The sequence below is a fragment of the Muscardinus avellanarius genome (genome assembly GCF_963383645.1).
Source record: "Muscardinus avellanarius genome assembly, chromosome: 9".
NCBI lineage: Eukaryota > Metazoa > Chordata > Mammalia > Rodentia > Gliridae > Muscardinus > Muscardinus avellanarius.
Window position 1 is genome coordinate 8,872,233 of NC_137795.1, and position 17,136 is coordinate 8,889,368.

At 43.3% G+C, this 17,136-nt stretch overlaps 1 protein-coding gene across 2 annotated transcripts in view; it reads left to right on the top strand.

Annotated features, from left to right (window-relative positions):
• Window positions 1-17,136, top strand: part of CREB5 (cAMP responsive element binding protein 5) — a gene marked incomplete at both ends in the record, with an annotated part of 435,958 nt that overhangs the window by 335,704 nt on the left and 83,118 nt on the right. For both annotated transcript variants that reach the window (XM_080701989.1, XM_080701988.1), the window contains one exon: window positions 361-471. In XM_080701989.1, the coding sequence (XP_080558115.1) occupies window positions 361-471 (111 nt within the window). The remainder of the gene's footprint in view (window positions 1-360; window positions 472-17,136) is intronic.

Here is a 17,136-nt window from a genome sequence, read left to right on the forward strand (position 1 = left end):
CACACACACATTCTTTTAGCACTTTCCTATACATAGAGCAGTCCTTACAGCCATAAAATAAGCATGATTAGTGGCAATTGGAGTGTGTGTAAAAGGAGAAGCATTCAGTTATGTTCCACAGGGATCACCCAGTTCTCTCTGGGAATCTTTGTAGAAGGCACAGGTTTGGGCGACTCCTTGATCTACCTAGTTGGGTTGAAAGCTCAGGAGCGCGTTGTTTACCTTACACCAACCCTGGGGCTTTCTCTGGAGTTCTTCAAAGCAATGTTTAAGGATCTGCTGGAAAGAGAAACACAGCTTTGTCTCTGGCCTTGACTGCAGCGCTCCAACTTCTAATCCTGTTACTTTCCTTTCTCTCAGATGGAGAGACAGATGTCAGTGAACTCCAGCGTCATGGGGATGCCAGGCCCAAGTCTCAGTAACCCCTGTGCTTCTCCACAAGTCCAGCCTATGCACTCAGAAGCCAAAATGGTAAACAACTAATCACAAAAATGTGATTATTCTTTAATAATTCTGGGACTTTTTCTGCTGATTTCTGCTCTGGTTTCAAATTGTCCATAAAAGTAGAGGGCTCTGTCTTTGTTTCTCTGGAACGGCCAAGTTCGAGATTGGCTTTCTCTTTGAGAATACTCTTTACAGATCATTAGTATCAGATAATCGTGTCCTCAGTATCGGCTTGGCATGCAGTAGTAATGAAAGGAACATTTAGAAGTTTTGGGGAGCTTCACAAAAGTTGGGGTGGAATCTAGCTAAGTGTGTAGATATTTGTATCATTTGAAATAGCAAAAATAATCCAGAGTTCAATTCCAAACTGTCTTCAAGGTAGTTACAGCTTCCATGCTATCACTCCTGTTCCTATGTTGTTAAAACGGACCTTTAATTCTTAAGCTACGGGCAGAACTCACATTTTTTCTTGTTGTTATAATTGCCAGATGTGGCCGGGCGTGGTGGCGCACGCTTGTAATCCCCCCGCTTGGGAGGCAGAGACAGGAGGATCGCGCAGGTTCGAAGCTAGCCACGCGCGCTGGCTTAGGAGACCCTGTTTCCAAATAAAAATGTAAAAATAGGTCTGGGAGTGTAGCCCAGAGATAGAAGGGCTTCCAGGAACCCCAGTACCACCAAAAAAAAAAAAAAAAAAAAATAATTGCCAGATATGACATTGATTTGAAGGGATGAGTGAGAGCCTGAATTTTCTTGCAAACTGTACTGCAAAGCAGAAGTGTAAACGGCAAGGCCAATGACTTGTAACATATATGTTACTTGGGTCAGTCTTTCCAACCTTAATGACAGATTCATGCCTCTAGATTCTACTAAATAGTAACAAGAGCAATTCATGTCTGTCTTAACGTAGGTCATTTGGTTTCTGTAAGTTAAATTCTGGCACGCACCACAATTTGCAAGGAATCTGATGTCTGTAAAATACAGCACAGCACGTATTTTAGTACCTGGTATTGGGCGAGGATGGCATTTCGTTTGCTATAATATGGAGATTTGTCTGATCCACTGACAGCCTTAGAAACTCTGCGAGATGGTTGCTACGAAGAGGCTCTCTGCAGTTCTGAGAGTCAGCGGCAACTCCGGCACTGGGGTGGAGTCACAGCCAGGGACTTCCTTTCCAGAATTAGCAGGAGATATTTTGACGCCTGCCTTGGTCGCTTTCTCTTGAAAACTCACTCTTTTGACGTGCAGCGTCTTGTCCCGAGAAATCAGCTGAACTCCCAATGTTGGCTACTTTGGGCAAATCAAATTTGTGGTCCAGAGAGCTCTCTCTGCTGCCACAGTCCCTGGGACGTGCCAAATGGCACCAGCATCTGCAGCAAAGCTCGTTAAATCTTTTTGGAATTGGCAAATATTTTTTTCAACTCAGGCCCTTCAGAGCCAAAGCAAATACTTGCTGGCAGCAAAAAGTTCAAACTGGCAGCATCTGTTTTGGAGACCCAAAGTCATGCCATCTACCTTTTTTTTTTTCAAGGGAAATTAAAAAAAAAAAACTCTGAAGGTACTTAAGAACAAACAAAACTGAGTTCTTCATGAGCTTAGGCTGGGCTTGGGTCTGAAACTTCTGACCCCAGCTGGAAGATTCCTGAACTTGTGAATATGCTTCTGCGTCTTATATCCCTTTTGAGGGATCTTCTAGGCCAGTTGTAGATGGACTCTAAAACATCATTCCAAACCATCTCTCTCTGCCAGTTGATTTTCTCTGGATCTTATACCACCACTTAACTCAGGAATGTCCTACCTCTTCTTGCTGGCAAGGAAGGAAAAAGCTTTCAAAGTCATACAGGTTCATAATTATTTACGTGTATGAAGTAAATCGTGCGATATGGCAAATTAATAGTGAATGATGTTAGCGGAGACAAAAGAAAATTGGTCTGTGCTTGTAAAAATAGTGTTACCCACGAATGTTTGTGGAGTTGAATTCTCTGAGCGAGCCCGCTGATTCATGTTCTAAGTGGATAAATATTTCCAGGCCCGTGTTCAGGGAGCCCAGTCGTCTCTGTACTCCCAGCCTCTACTACCCTTGTTTTTACCCATACATTAATGCAAAGGGGCAAATGGTAGTATTGACCATGTATGTGTGGAAAAAGAGCATTTACTTAATAGCTCAGAAAAAGGTCAAGTAAATGAATTTAAGCATGTCACTCAGCTTGTCTTTTCTTCTTCTGCCCGCCTGCTTCACTGGAGAAACCAGTCAGTGCTATATAGTATTTTCTAGCAGCTTTGGGGCTGCTCAGATGAAAAGCTTTTTATGAAATCCAAAGTAGTGAGAAGAAAAAAAAAAAAACTTGCACAATTTTGATGTCAGCCAGAGCCTCCCCAGGTTTCTGTGAACTATGGGCTGTGTTGTTCTATGCCTAATTTTCTTCCTGTGTAAGACTGGAATGGATTCCAGATTTCAGCCTAGACTCTCTCTTTTGACTGTTGTCAAGGTCTTCTCCTCGGGTCACACATGGGCTATTGTGATGAATACTCTCCACAGGGCAGGGTGTGATCTCAGGGCACAGGGGTAACTGAGCTACCCCAGGGATCAGGGGGTGTCACCCACCCTGCACCACTGCTGGCCTCTCTCCTGGGACAAGGGGTCCCAGGTTCATTCCAAACTGCCCTTTGGCCCTTGAACAGAGCCACCTTCCTGAATTTCTGGTGAGACTCGGAGGTGCACAGAAGCCTAAGACAGGATTGCTTTCAAAGCACAGCTCTTAACGGAGGCCCTTGGACTAGGGAGTCCCAGCAGAACCTATCTGTTTTCCTTTCTCCAAATCAGTGATTTCCATTTCAGGAGAGAATAACATGAGTGTCCTGGACAAGCTCTCCACTATGTTACTCTGGGATCGCCTAAATCAAGAAGCACACATGCTAATCTTTTAATCCAGTGTCCACTAGTATCAGTGGACCATCCACACTACTCCTATCGTTATTCTGACTAATCATAATTAATTTTATGAATTGCTTCCTCTCTGCAGAATTAAGCCAATAGAAACCTGACTTTCACAATTACACCAGTGCATCTGTTCATACCGGGTTTCACTGGGGCAGAGTAGACTCAAAGCCCCAAGAGCCTTCTCTTTTTCTAACCATGCCAAATAATATATTCTCCTTTGCAGATGCTAGGGTGTCTATGGTGAAAATAAGATCTTCTAGAGAAGCCAAGTATGTTGGCGCACGCTTGTAATCCCAGCATTTGGGAGGCTGAGACAGGAGGATCGTGGTTCGAGGACAGCCTCAGCTACTTAGTGAGGCCCTCTGCAACTCACTAGACCTTGCTTCAAAATAAAGAATAAAAAATAGGACCGGGGGTGTTGCTCAGAGGTAGAATACACCTGGCTTCCATCCCCAGTCCCACACAAAAAAGAAAATCTGCTAGAGAGAAATTCTCAGATTAGCTGATATACATTTCTAATATTCAAAGGGGAAAGGGAAGGAAGGAGGGGGGTCCACAGGGAGAAATAGGAGAGAAAAGGAAGGAGGAGACGGAGCGGGTAAGAAAGGTGGGAACCATGTTTTATCCCTGTGATGCACAGGTGATTTTACAGTGATGTGATTACGGCCTTCTGAGTTACTGAGATGCATGTCCGTTTCTGTTCATGGGAAATAGACCACTCACTCTTCTCTAGCTTTGAGAGAGGCTTTTGTTTTTAAGAATTCGGTCATAAGTTTGGAAATTAAATAAGCATAAGGTAGTTGGGCGGTTTGTCTATATACTTGTGCCTCATTACCGATGGAAACTGACCGAAATGAAAGGTGGCATACATAAAGTGCATCTTCCTGGGGGCCCTGGCTGTCCTGCCCACGCTCACCTCCGGCTGGCACAGGGTAAGTGAAGGCTAGCGGGCGTTGATAGGAGGAGGAAGTGGCCTAATCGTGTTGTCTGACTGCACTGTAACAAAACCCTCTCCCCACCTGGCCTCCCAGGCCACCAAGGCTCTGAGCGGCGGAGAGCCTAGCTGTGGGACGCAGCGCTTAGCAAAGGCTAAAGCTCAGACTCCGGTGACAACGCTCCTGGGTCACAGCGTCAATCTTTTAGATCCAAATATCATACGGCGACCAGTTGTCAGTAACTATGAGTTTAAGCCAAATGCTTTGGGGCCTATTTAGATTTACATATACACAGATGATCAGAATGGCGAGGGTGCTTTAGACCTCCAGATGATCTGGAGAAGATGGAGAGAGGCTGGTGGTATTGAACTTCCCCTTGGTTTAACTGGAGCACTGTGGCCTCACCAACTGGTCCAGTTCCATTGCCTCCCAACCAGACACACCATTGTCTTGACTCCTTATTTTATTATTTTATAATAAATAAGCCTTACTTATTAAATTATCCTTATTTTATTATGGATGTCTCCCCACCGGATTGACTAGAATCTCCTTGGAGAAAACCCTTGCATCATACAGCTTCCCCCATGCCCCGAGCTGTACAAGGTCTCATCAATGAAGATTGGGTTTCATGGGGTTGAGTTGAATTGAAATAATGGAGACCCAAACCCTAGTAAGAAGAGAGAAGGGGATAGGGAGAAGGATAAGGATGAGGAGAGGAAAAAAAATTAGATAAATTCCAAGCAAAGTAATGACCCTGTAAAGAGTAGCTGATTACATTTGATTTCTCTGAAAGTATCTGCAAACAACATCAGTCATAGTAATTTTTTCTCTGAGAAAAAAGCAATATATGTGTTCCTTAGAAAAGTTGGAATATCATTGCCCTCCTAGGAACTGAATGTGATCACTACGTAACGCTATTGCTTCCATTGTGATGGACGGGCCATGCTGTATTTTGGTCATTGATTGGTCAACACCTCATCTATAACTGGATTTGTGGGGTTTTTTAAAAATTTTTTAATTTTTAATTTTTTATTGGTGCAATGTATTCATACATCATAATGGTATAAATAAAATACTTTTGTAGACATACATGCACACATCGCCCAGTTAGCCCCTACCCGATCCCCACCCCGTTCCCTCCCCATCCCTCCTTCCCATGCTTGGCTTAGTGGTTGACATCTAGTTTTATAGCAATTTATCCAATATTAACGATGATAATCTCACAAAACAGTTTCATTTGTCTGGATTTGTGGTTAATTGAATAAATGCATAAATATATGCATGAATGAATGAATGATGAATGAATGAAACAAAAAAGACTGAGGAGTCAGGAGCTTTTAGAGGTGGAGAGTAGGTAGAGAAGGATTTGTTGAAGACTCTCTTTTCACAAATAAGGACCTCATGGCCCTTATGACTTAAGGGGATCACACCATTATTTAAACACAAACCCAGACTTGGGCCTTCACCTTTCTGTACAGGATTGTGCTTTTCCAGTTAACTGTACGGATAAGTTACCAGCAGTGCTTCTGTTGGAACTTGGTTTCCCCCTCTTGGACTAGCGGACATGAACAAGGGTGGCAGGAAGAGCGATCTGTGGCTAAATATCCACTTTGTTTTGAATGTCAGCTGGGTGTGTTTGGGTTTGCCTTGCTCCTCCCTAATTATTGAGCTGGGTGGTTGTTCGCCTACGGTGCCCCTTGGCCACACACCATCCAGCAGATAAATCACAGAAGAGCCCGACTCCCTGGGGAGCTGCCTGGAAAGTTCATTCATGTGGAAAGACAGACAGCCTCCAGGTAACATCTCGCTGGATGTTCTCCTCTTGAGAAATGCGGTTCTTGGATTTGTCTGGTTTGTTTTAATCATCTTCAACTTCATTTCCTCAAGGTACAGGGGTAAAAAGAAGTGAATGAACAGGCTGTCTGCTTCGCGGCAGCTTTGCAGCCAGGCAGGAAGCTCTCATTAAGTTTCGAATCACACTAGCAACCAAGTGTCCCCGTACCTCGTAAGCAAAACACGAGGATGGTCTGAACCAAGGTGACCACTTTCCTCAGAATCTACTTGCCTTGTTGCTATGGAAACCATTTGTCCATGGACAGATGGCTAGGACTCAGGTAAGAGTAAGCAATAATAATCTACACTTTCATGAGTATGTATGACATGTCTCTTTTTATTGGCTACTTGCCTTCTTAAAGCATCATGGTAGAAAATAGTAATTGTCAACATCAGTTAAGCACTTAGGCGTGTGGTAGGAGCTATGTTAAGCATTTTGCAATATATTTCCATTTAATCCTGGCAACTATCCGATGAAAGAGTTAAAATTCTTCACCTCGTTTTCTAAAGAATACACAGAGAACTTGGGGAACTTTCAGGAGCATGCACAGCTGGTAAAAATATGGTGCTGGTGTGTGAATCCAAGCACTGGGCCCTTGGTCCTGGCCCTGAATCCTGCTTTGCCATCAGTAGGAATGGCTATCCTGTAAGTTTATGTTATTAGAGCACTCTGAAAATTGCAGCACATCATCAATATGTACTGTCTCATTGGAGCCTCATAGAGACTCTGAAGGGTTGGCAGGAAATATTATTATCCTTATTTTATAGAAACAGAAAGATTGCGTGACTTATTCAGCACCAACCGGTAGCAACACCAGGCTCTGAGCTCAAGTCTTCTTCGAAGTTTGTTTTATTTTATTACGTCATCCTTCGAGTCCCCACGGTAAAACTTACTCTGAGTAAGTACAGGCCTTTATAAAAAATAAAGTTTAGTAGTATAAAATGAGACGTGGTTCAGGCCCAGCCACCTCTTCCTTTATGTCTATCGAAGTATTGACGAAATACTGGATGGAAGTCTTTGCTCTCTTCCTGTATGGCCAGCCCAGATGCTGAGTTTGGGCTCAGCGATAACTTTTGCTATTAAAGAATTAAAGGCAGCCACCCTTTGAGAGCTAATAGAGGCCGCGGTTTCTCTCTGTTGGCTGAAAGCGTGATCGTTCCTCTGCCATCCCCGTTTGCCAGTTTTTCTATAGAGAATTTCATGTGCGGATATATCATGTCACTTTAAAAGTAAAGTGTAAAAGTTTAGATGATGGAGTTTTTCCCTCTCGGGACCCCCCTCCCCTTTTGGGGAGCTTTTTTTCTTCTCTCTCTTGCAGGTCGCATTAGCCTTGAGAGAAGGCAGAGTGCAATTGAAGGCATTCGGCCCGGGAAGCTCTCGGGTAGTGACCTGAAGGCCTCTGATGGACATCAAGGCCGACCAGGGCCCTTAGGGGCGACCTGCATTTTTCTGGCAGATTGTGTGGACCCTGGAAGAAAGTAGTTTGCAATTGATGGCACTTGGCTCGGGCAACACTCGGGTAGTGACCTAAAGGCAGCTACCGGACCCCAAAGTTCTGACAGCCCCTTTGGGGTGTTTGGCCACTTTTCCCTATTACCTGCTGCTTCCAATAAACCATTTACTCCCCTTCAAAAAAATAAAAAATAAAAAAGCTTAGATGATGGGATTGTTGATCACAGAAAAGCTAGCAATCTTTATTTATATTTGCACAGAACAAAGTTCCCATAGGACTTATATTCTGTGTGCTGGTCAGGAATCCAAACGTGGGAGGATCCTTTGTCTTGAAATCAAGAATTCAGAGATTATCAATTGCCTATCAGTTACCAAATTCCAATGTAAGAAAAAGAGGTTCGGGGATTATTTTAGCAAAACTTTTCCCTTGAGAAACAAAAGCCTGAAGTTCGGGCTAATAAGTTGTCTCGGGCCACAAGCTAATTAGCAGAAGGAAACTAGAACCCAGATTCCTGCTTCTCAGGTTTATTGTTCCTCATCCTCCGTGTGACCATCAGGAACTGACTGGGAAATCCATCGGCCGGGTGTACTTTTGAAGAGCCTGTTTCCTGAAGCATTTTCTGCAGGATTTGATTAGTGAAGCAAAGTCCACAGAGGAGCAGGGAGAAGGGTCAGACTGCGTTTACCTTTAATTTCAACTGGAAATTAAGAAATGGGCTCGATTCTCGAGTCTCTTCCTGAGACTCTGTGGTTCTGATAGGCGACCACAGAACTCTTCTTGTCAACCCGCACGGGAATTCATGGTGAGCGTTTCACCTCTTGGCGTCTGGAACAATTCGCCTTGATTTTGCCTGCCACCAACCGACATGCCCCCACCCGTCTCTGTTTTCTCCTGGCTTGCCCTTGGGCATTCAGAGCCCTGTACTGTGCCAAGGGAGACCTCTGCTCGCCCAGGCGGGCACGCAGGGACGCTGGCCACAGCTCAGCCAAATCTGACCCTTCCCTGGGCTCTCGACTCATTGTCTTCCCCGTTTTCTTTCTTTCTCTTTCTGCCAGTATTCACCCTGTTTTGGTCACCATGGCAACAGGTGAAATACAATCTCAGCATTTGCTCACTGCCTCTGTCAAACAGCCCTGCACGCGCGCACTGCCGGGTCTTGTTTTTGTGTTTGCTTAACGTTCTCAAGCTGAATTCAGACGCTTCTAGACGAGGAAACGGCACACAGTCTGGCTGGGAACACCCTCTCTCCAAGTTTTCAGGCGCGTCTTCCCCGTGTATTTGTGTACGTGCGCGCCTGTGTCCCTGTCTGCTTTGGAACAGTGTGCAAATAAGTTCATCTTGGGTCAGAAAAGCCAGGCGGAGAAAAGACAATTTAACAAATCTTGTTTACAGGGAAGCTCTTCTCTGTAGAGATATATTTTGGTTTATTTCTCAGAATGTATATAGCTTCCACTTTCTAAGATTTTCCCCAGCACAATAATAAGGAAAGTTTGCTCTGCACTTTAGGGTGATGGCTCTGCCTGGATTTTGCTGGTGTTTATTTTGTTTTAGGCATAAATACTGAAGATCTGTCAGAAAATTCTGCCTCTGAGGGGGATAGAGGCTGTGATACGGGAGGAGAGAGGAGGCAAAGTTTTCTTTAAGGTTTGGGAATTTATTTTCTTAAAAGACAAAAGGGAGAATGAATCTTCAAGTCTAAAAATAGCAGAGAGGTACATTTTCTCTCTTTCAAAATTCCCTTCTTATCCTATTAGTTTGAAAAGCTAGCTGGAGAGTATTACGTGACTGTTTTATTTGCCATAGAGTGAATTAGAGGACTCGCTAGATTCTCAAGCACGCCAGCTGAGATTCAAAACTGCATGTATCATCGCTGGAAGAAAGCATGCTTCAGGAAGACGGGATTCCCACCCAACTGTGGCCTCCTGTTGCAGCGATTAAAGTTGCAGCCAGGCACGTAAATCAGTACGCTGATTACAGTATAGAGCTGGGATCTGAGGTGAAGGGTGTTAAGTCTACACTTGGGTAGAATTTCCGAGTTGACAGTGCGTTTCACTTTGTATCCTTTTCTGGAACATTCTGCTCCCTTCTGGGGGCACCCTGTAGAGGAAGGTGTCGCACCTGTGTTTCCAGGGCCTGAGAGGCTTTGGTCTGGCTGCTCGTGCCTTCCAGGTCCCCCACGCAGCTCTGCACACGAGGAGCCCTCTCGGAGGCCCCTCCATGGAGCCTGGCCCCTTCCTGCTCTCTCGGGGTGCCTCGTCCGTCCTCCCCTATCTCCTCCCCTGTGTAGCTGCCACCCTGCTTAGGACTCATCTCAGAGGCACCTGCCCAGCGCTGTCTCCACCTCCTGCTGGTGGGTAGAGCCTCCCACCAGGGCTGACTTCACTTGCACCTGATCCTCGTCCTTCATCTCTTCCTCCTGGAGTTGGTGGTGCTGTCCCGTCTGCAGGTGCGCCTTCCTGCCAGGCTGCAAACCCCTGGAGAGCAGAGGCCTGGCATTCAGCCCGCACCACCAGCTTGGCCTCTCCTGCTCACGCGAGGTGTCCACTAAGTGCTTCTCCAGAGTCTAGAAGCCAGTCTAGGCGGCCGTGTCACTGTGATGTAAGACGTCACCCTACACGGGGCTATTTGTTTTGTTTATAACTTTCAGGGAAAAGGTAGGATTTAATTTTTTTTTATTTTTATGTGGATCATATTGAGAATGGCACACATTCAGACTGTGCTTGGTGCCCTCCCCCGCTTCTCTTTCCCCCTCCCAACAATGAGTGTCCAGGCTGACCATGCTACATACATACTTTTACACATATTCCAATGGAGCTCCTCCATTAATCATCCTCAGCCTTCTTCCTCTCCTACCCTTCCTTTCTAGCTTTGCTGAGGTTTCCCCTCCATTACCTGGAGTCCGTCTGGCATTCCTAATACCCCCTAGTTTGGGCATATTAGAGAAAACACATGTCCCTTCCCTTTCTGTGCTTGGCTGATCTCACTTAACATAATGTTCTCCAGATCTTTCCCTCTTCTTGGGAATGACATGATTTTGTTCTTCTTTATTGCTGAGTAGAATTCCATTGTGTGTATTTCCCATAATTTTGCAATCCATTCATCTGTTGGTGGAGACCTAGGTTGGTTCTATATTTTGGCTATTACAAATTGTGCTGCTATGAACATGGATATGCATATGTTAACATAGTTCTCTGGTTTCAACTCCTTTGGAAAGATACCCAGGAGTGATATAGCCAGATCATATGGTAGATCCATTTCCAGTTTTCTAAGGAATCTCCACACTTATCTCCATAGTGGCTGAACTAATCTGCACTCCCACCTTTCCCCACATCCTCGCCAGTATTTGTTGTTCTTTGATTTCTTTATGCTTGCCACTCTGATTGGGGTTAGATGGAATCTCATCGTAGTTTTGATTTGCATCTCTCTGATGGCTAATGATGTGGAACATCTTTTTCATGTATCTATTGAGAAGGCAGGATTTTTAACTCAAATGACTGATTCATGCCAGTAAAGTTTTAGGACCCATGGTAAGTGGTACGAGAGATGTCTGAGCAGGGGAGAATCCTTCCCATCACTCAGACCTGGGGGCTCTGCCAGCCACAGGCTCCTGCCACTCTGAGACAAGCTCTGTAGGAGACCTCTGAGGCTCAGCATGTGGCACCAACTAAAGGTGAGGGAGCCTCTCACCAAGTGCGTTGACAATGCGCCATTGAAATATCATCGAGGCAATCTCAAGAATTTAGAACTTTTTAAAGAGGAAATGAATAAATCCATTGTAATTTGGTTTATAGCACATAGCAGCAAACTTTGGGAGCTATGTTAAGATGAAATTTTTCTTTTGTCTTTTCTCCTACTTACATGTGGAATATATATATATATATATATATATATATATATATATATATATATATAGTGGGTTCACAGTCAATGTACCGTTTATACCCTGTGTTCATATCATGAGAATTTTCTCCTGTCATTAAACAGCTTTCTAAAACATTTTAATAATTATATAGTATATAGTTTATCTATGGATATCACATAAAAATTAACAATTTTATTATTTCCATTTCTGGATAATGTAGCAAGACCCTGTTCCAAAACAAATAATAGATTAAAAGGCTGGTGGTACAGCTCAATAGTAGAACACCCCTGGGTTTCATTCCTAGTAATACACACACACACACACACACACACACACACACACACACACACGACTATATATATTGTCGAAGTTCTTCAAATTCATTCTAATTTTATTTCTTCTTATAATATGGAAGGAGGTCCTCTCTGATAGCGTTTTCAGAAATAGCTATCTTTATTTATTTATTTATTTATTTATTTATTTATTTATTATTTTGGTGGTACTGGAGTTCCTGGAAACCCTTCTACCCCTGGACTACACTCCCAGACCCATTTTTATATTTTTATTTGGAAACAGGGTCTCTTAAGCCAAAGAAGCTGGCTTCAAACCAGCACAATCCTCCTGTCTCCACCTCCCAAGTGCAGGGTTTACAAGTGTGCACCACCACGCCTGGCGAGCATTCTTATTTTTAACAAAAATTTTGCCAGTTTTTGTTTGCATTTCTTTCTTTCTTTTTCTTTTCTCTTTTTCTTTCTTTCTTTCTTTTTTTTTTGGTACTGGGAATGGACCCCATTAACATTCTACCTCTGAGCTACACCCCCCAGCCCTATTTTTATTCTTATTTTGAAACAGAGTCTCACTAAGTTGTAAAGGGCCTCACTAAGTAGCTGAGGCTGTCTGCGAACTGCGGTCCTTCTGTCTCTGTCTCAGCCTCCCAAATGCTGGGATTACAAGCATGAGCCACCACACCCGGCTGTATATATATATATATATATATATATATATATATATATATATATATATTTTTTTTTGCAGGAACCCAGGGGCATTTGACCTCCGAGCTACACCCCCTGACCTATTTTTTGTTCTTTACTTTAAAACCGGGTCTCACTGAGTTGCAGAGGGCCTCACTAAGTAGCTGAGGCTGTCCGCGAACCGTGATCCTCTGGTCTCAGCCTCCCAAATGCTGGGATTACAAGCGTGCGCCACCACGCCCGGCTTGCATTTCTTATATTATGGATGATGTTGACCATCATTTTATATATTGACCACTCAAGTCCTCTACAACTGAACTGCATTCCCCGCCCCATTCTCTGTACTTGAAGGCAGTTTTTCAGTTTTTCTTTTTCTTTCTTGTTTTTCATTCCTTCCTTCCTTCCTTATGTCCTTCTTCCTTCTCTCCCTCCCTTCTTCCTTCCTTCCTCCTTATTTCTATTACTGGGTGTTACCATGTTGCCTTGTCTGGTCTCAATTCTTGGGCTCAAGTGTTCTTCCCACCTCAGCCTCTTGAGTTACCCAAGGCAATTTTTCTTACTTGAGGTTCGGACTAGAATCCTGGGAACTAATGACAGAGCAGGCTGTCCTCCCGTTACTCATTTTGCAAATTTTATTAATTAACCAGCTTTATCACATCTTACAATATGCTTGGTTATTTATTTGGGGGTGGAATTGTTTTATATCACTTTTTTGCTTGGAAGCAGTTTTGTGTTTTTTTTAATCTCCTAAACTTTCTGATTTTATAGTTATTATTGCAGTTATTGGCTTCCTTAGAAGTATTAATGTGGCTTCTGCAAGTGTTCTGCATTTACCCAGACCTCTGTTTATTTAAATATTTACCCAAATATCTCCAACCAACCAAAGATATGTGTGTTTGTCATTCACAATGGCCTGAAGTAGGAGCACATGGATCCTGTGCTTACCTTTTTGCATCAAATCAAACTCTACTTTTGTTACTCACCATGCAAGTTTATGAATCTATACTGGTTCAACGTTATCATCATTCCTAGGGGGTTGGATGTTGCTGACTCTGTTTTCAAGGAAGAAAGGTCATCAGGAAATATAAGTAATTGAAGTCCCATGAGGTGATAGTAGTTAGTACTTTAAAGTTGAGTAAGTCCTCTCTTAACCAGATTATAACCCCCAACTAGCACCTGGCTCCGTGAGGGGAAGGATCTGAATACGACGCACATAGTTGGCACAAAATAGCTATTTGTAAAATGAATGAATATGAGTAATTACTTATGTAATAATATAAAACATGTGTTGGGTGCTGGTCATGGGCCAGCTTCCCACGTGCTTCCCACGTGGTAAGGATTCAGCAAGCAGTTACCCAGAAAGCACTTAGACTCGACTTGCACTCAGAATCTTTTTTATTCCTCCAAGGTATCTACTCCCATCTTTCCAGTCAGATGAACTCAGGCCCAGAGGACAACACGTAAGATCACTCAGCCACCAAATGGTAGACCAAAGAGTTGAACCCAGACCTGGCCTGAATGCTTAGTAACTTTAAGGAAGATGTGATCCTTCCATGCTGGGCTCTGCTTTGGCAACCTAAAAAAAAAAAAAAAAACATGACCAAGAAGATTTCAGTAGGAGTAGATGCAGCTATAGTGACAATTACTCAGCAAATATTTATCATCAGCATCAATGAAGCAATGTGACCTTCTTGGGCTGGCTCTTCTCCTCCTCCTCCTTCTACTTCTCCTCCTCCTCCTCCTCCTCCTCCTCCTCCTCCTCCTCCTCCTCTTCTTCTTCTTCTTCTTCCTCCTCCTCCTCCTCCTCCTCCTCCTCCTCTTCTTCTTCTTCTTCTTCTTCTTCTTCTTCTTCTTCCTCCTCCTCCTCCTCCTCTTCCTCCTCCTCCTCCTCCTCCTCCTCCTCCTCTTCCTCCTCTTCCTCCTCCTCCTCTTCCTCCTCCTTCTTCTTCTTCTTCTTCTTCTTCTTCTTCTTCTTCTTCTTCCTCCTCCTCCTCCTCCTCCTCCTCCTCTTCCTCTTCTTCTTCTTCTTCTTCTTCCTCCTCCTCCTCCTCCTCCTCCACTTCTTCTTCTACTTCTTCTTCTTCTTCTTCTTCTTCTTCTTCTTCTTCTTCTTCCTCTTCTTCTTCCTCTCTCTCTCTCTCTCTCTCCCTCTCCCTCTCCCCCCCCCTTCTCTCTCCCTCTCCCTCTCCCTCTCCCTCTCCCTCTCCCTCTCTCTCATAGTTTTCTGACATTCCTAAGGGTTTTTCCTAGCACCATCATGAATCCCCAGACCCATGCATGTAGCTCATCATTTCCAAGCACTCAGAAAAAAAAGGAAGAGGAAACCACATAGAGATCCTGACTCTGCCAAACAGACTGAGCTCTCCCCACCCAGCGATGAGCAGAAGATACAGGGCAGGAAGGTCAGTTGACTACAAGTCATGGAGCTTGATGGTGTTTCTTTAATATTTGAGATGGTTCATGGGACCAAGTTGGAGAACACCAAATCCTTGTGTCTCGAATAATTTGAAGAATGACTGCAAGCTTGTGTTGAAAGATCTAGGGAATGTTTCACATCTTTTACGTGTCCTACTAAGCTAGACTCTTATGGGGACCACTGCGCTCAGGGAAATCAGAAGAGTCAGGTGAGCTGGTTTTTGTTTCTTTCTTTGAGAAGAGGAATTAAAAAAAAAAAAGGAAACAAAGAATTAGACTGCTTGCTTTAGATTCTAGCTACTTGACCTGGTTGCTTCACTTCCTCCTCATTTTTCCATCTATAAAATGAGAATAATAATAGTGTTCTTAGTCATTTTGGAGATTAAATAAGGCAGTACAGGGAAATCATTTAATACAGGATTTCTTCTTTCTTTTTCCAACTTCAAATGATACTTTCATTAATTCAGTTATTGATTTAAGGCATGATATTGAAAACATACTAAGACCTAAGACCTACAATCTTAGAAAAAAACATAAACTAAGATTAAATAACTTACTTTTGATCATTCAGCAAAGATATGGCAAAAATCAAAAAATCTGGAAATCAACGCCTAGGTTTTTTTGGTTTTGTTTTTGTTTTGGTGCTACTGGGAGTGAAACCCAGAGGCTTTTCTACCTCTGGGCTATACTCCCAGACCTATTGTATACTTTATTTGGAAACAGGGTCTCACTAAGTTGCTGAGAGCCTCACTCAGTAGCTGAGGCTGGCTTTGAACCTGTGCGATCCTTCTGTCTCCGCCTCCCGGGTGCTCGGATGACAGGCGTGGTTATCATACCCAGCCCAATGCCTAGTTTTTGATTAATGCACTTAGTTACCGTGACCTTTCTAGAGATGTGGATATAGAAACCCATGAGTGCAATACAGCTGTTACTTTGAAATTGCCAACTAACTGAGGTGTGTGAAAGTAAAGATGACTCTAAAATCTTTTTGAAATAGCTAAAGATTTATTTTAGAAAACACAGTTCAGTGCAGAGCACTTTTAAATTTCAAATACATGTTATGGTTTATGGTTTGTTATTTCACAAACACAAAACTATAAAAACATTTTATGCCATTAAATAATTTAATGTTAAAATATCAGAAATAAATAATATTGCACAGAAGACCAAAGACTTACCAAAAACATATATATTTAATATTCATGTACCTTTTATATATACATATATAAAATGCCATTGTTTAAAATAAACTGTTACTGTGCCTATTTGCTTTAAATTATGCAAATATTTGGAATATGGCTAGCCCCTAGATTCAACTACGGGCCCTAAAATGACATGCATAATTCCAAAGCCAACTTGGGCATTTATGTTTTTCCAAACTACCTAGGGTCCTTATGGGTTGGAATGAGAGCTTCCCTTATGCTCTGCAAGGGAGTTGGAAAGAAATGTTAACCACGGGTTTGGAGCCCCCGGTTCCTTACATGGAAGTGGTTGTTGGGTCTCTGGGACATGGTTATGAAGGCACTCTGCCAACAAGCCTTTTGGAACAACCGTACCCATGATAACAGGGTGTGAAAACGAGATTATTTTCAAGCCTGATGAATGAGTCCAGCTGTTCCGGAGACCAGTATGGGGTATGTGAGAGCATGGTGTCACAGCACAAAGCATGTTTATCTCACTCCATCACTGCAGTGAACCTTGTCTCTAGGGAGTTTTCTTGGAGAATAAGTCTGGGCAGAGTCGTAGCTTAATGACTAGGGCTCTCCCAGAGCACTGTTCTAAATTCCAGTTGCACAAGACAGTGTGAGTTTGTAACGGGAGATAAGCCAAAGAGCTGAGCTTGCTTCTTAGATGGAGACAATCTGTAACATCGTCGCCATTCATCTTTTAGTTTCCCGTGCACTTTGCTCCAGGAGATCTGTTCTGTAGATTTACGGTAAAGAAATGTTCCTCCTCGTCCACTCGGAAATCAGCTCATTTATTCGCTCGTTTACTCAAAGAATCTTTATTGAGCACCTTCAAAATGCCCATTTATAGCTAGTTCTTATAAGTACCCTGTGCATGAAACATAACTCAGGCTCTCCAAGAAGGGAATCAGGTAAATAAGTAAGTAGGTGACTGAGTGTGTTTTGATACATGTTATAGGAAGGTAAAGTACAAAAGAAGAACTTCCTTCACCTTCATGTTGAGGGCGCTGAGCTCTCCCCAGTGAGTCTTCAAATGGAGACTTCTCAGAAGAGTTGAGGCCGTGGGCTCTCCATAGTACCCACTAGCCACATTT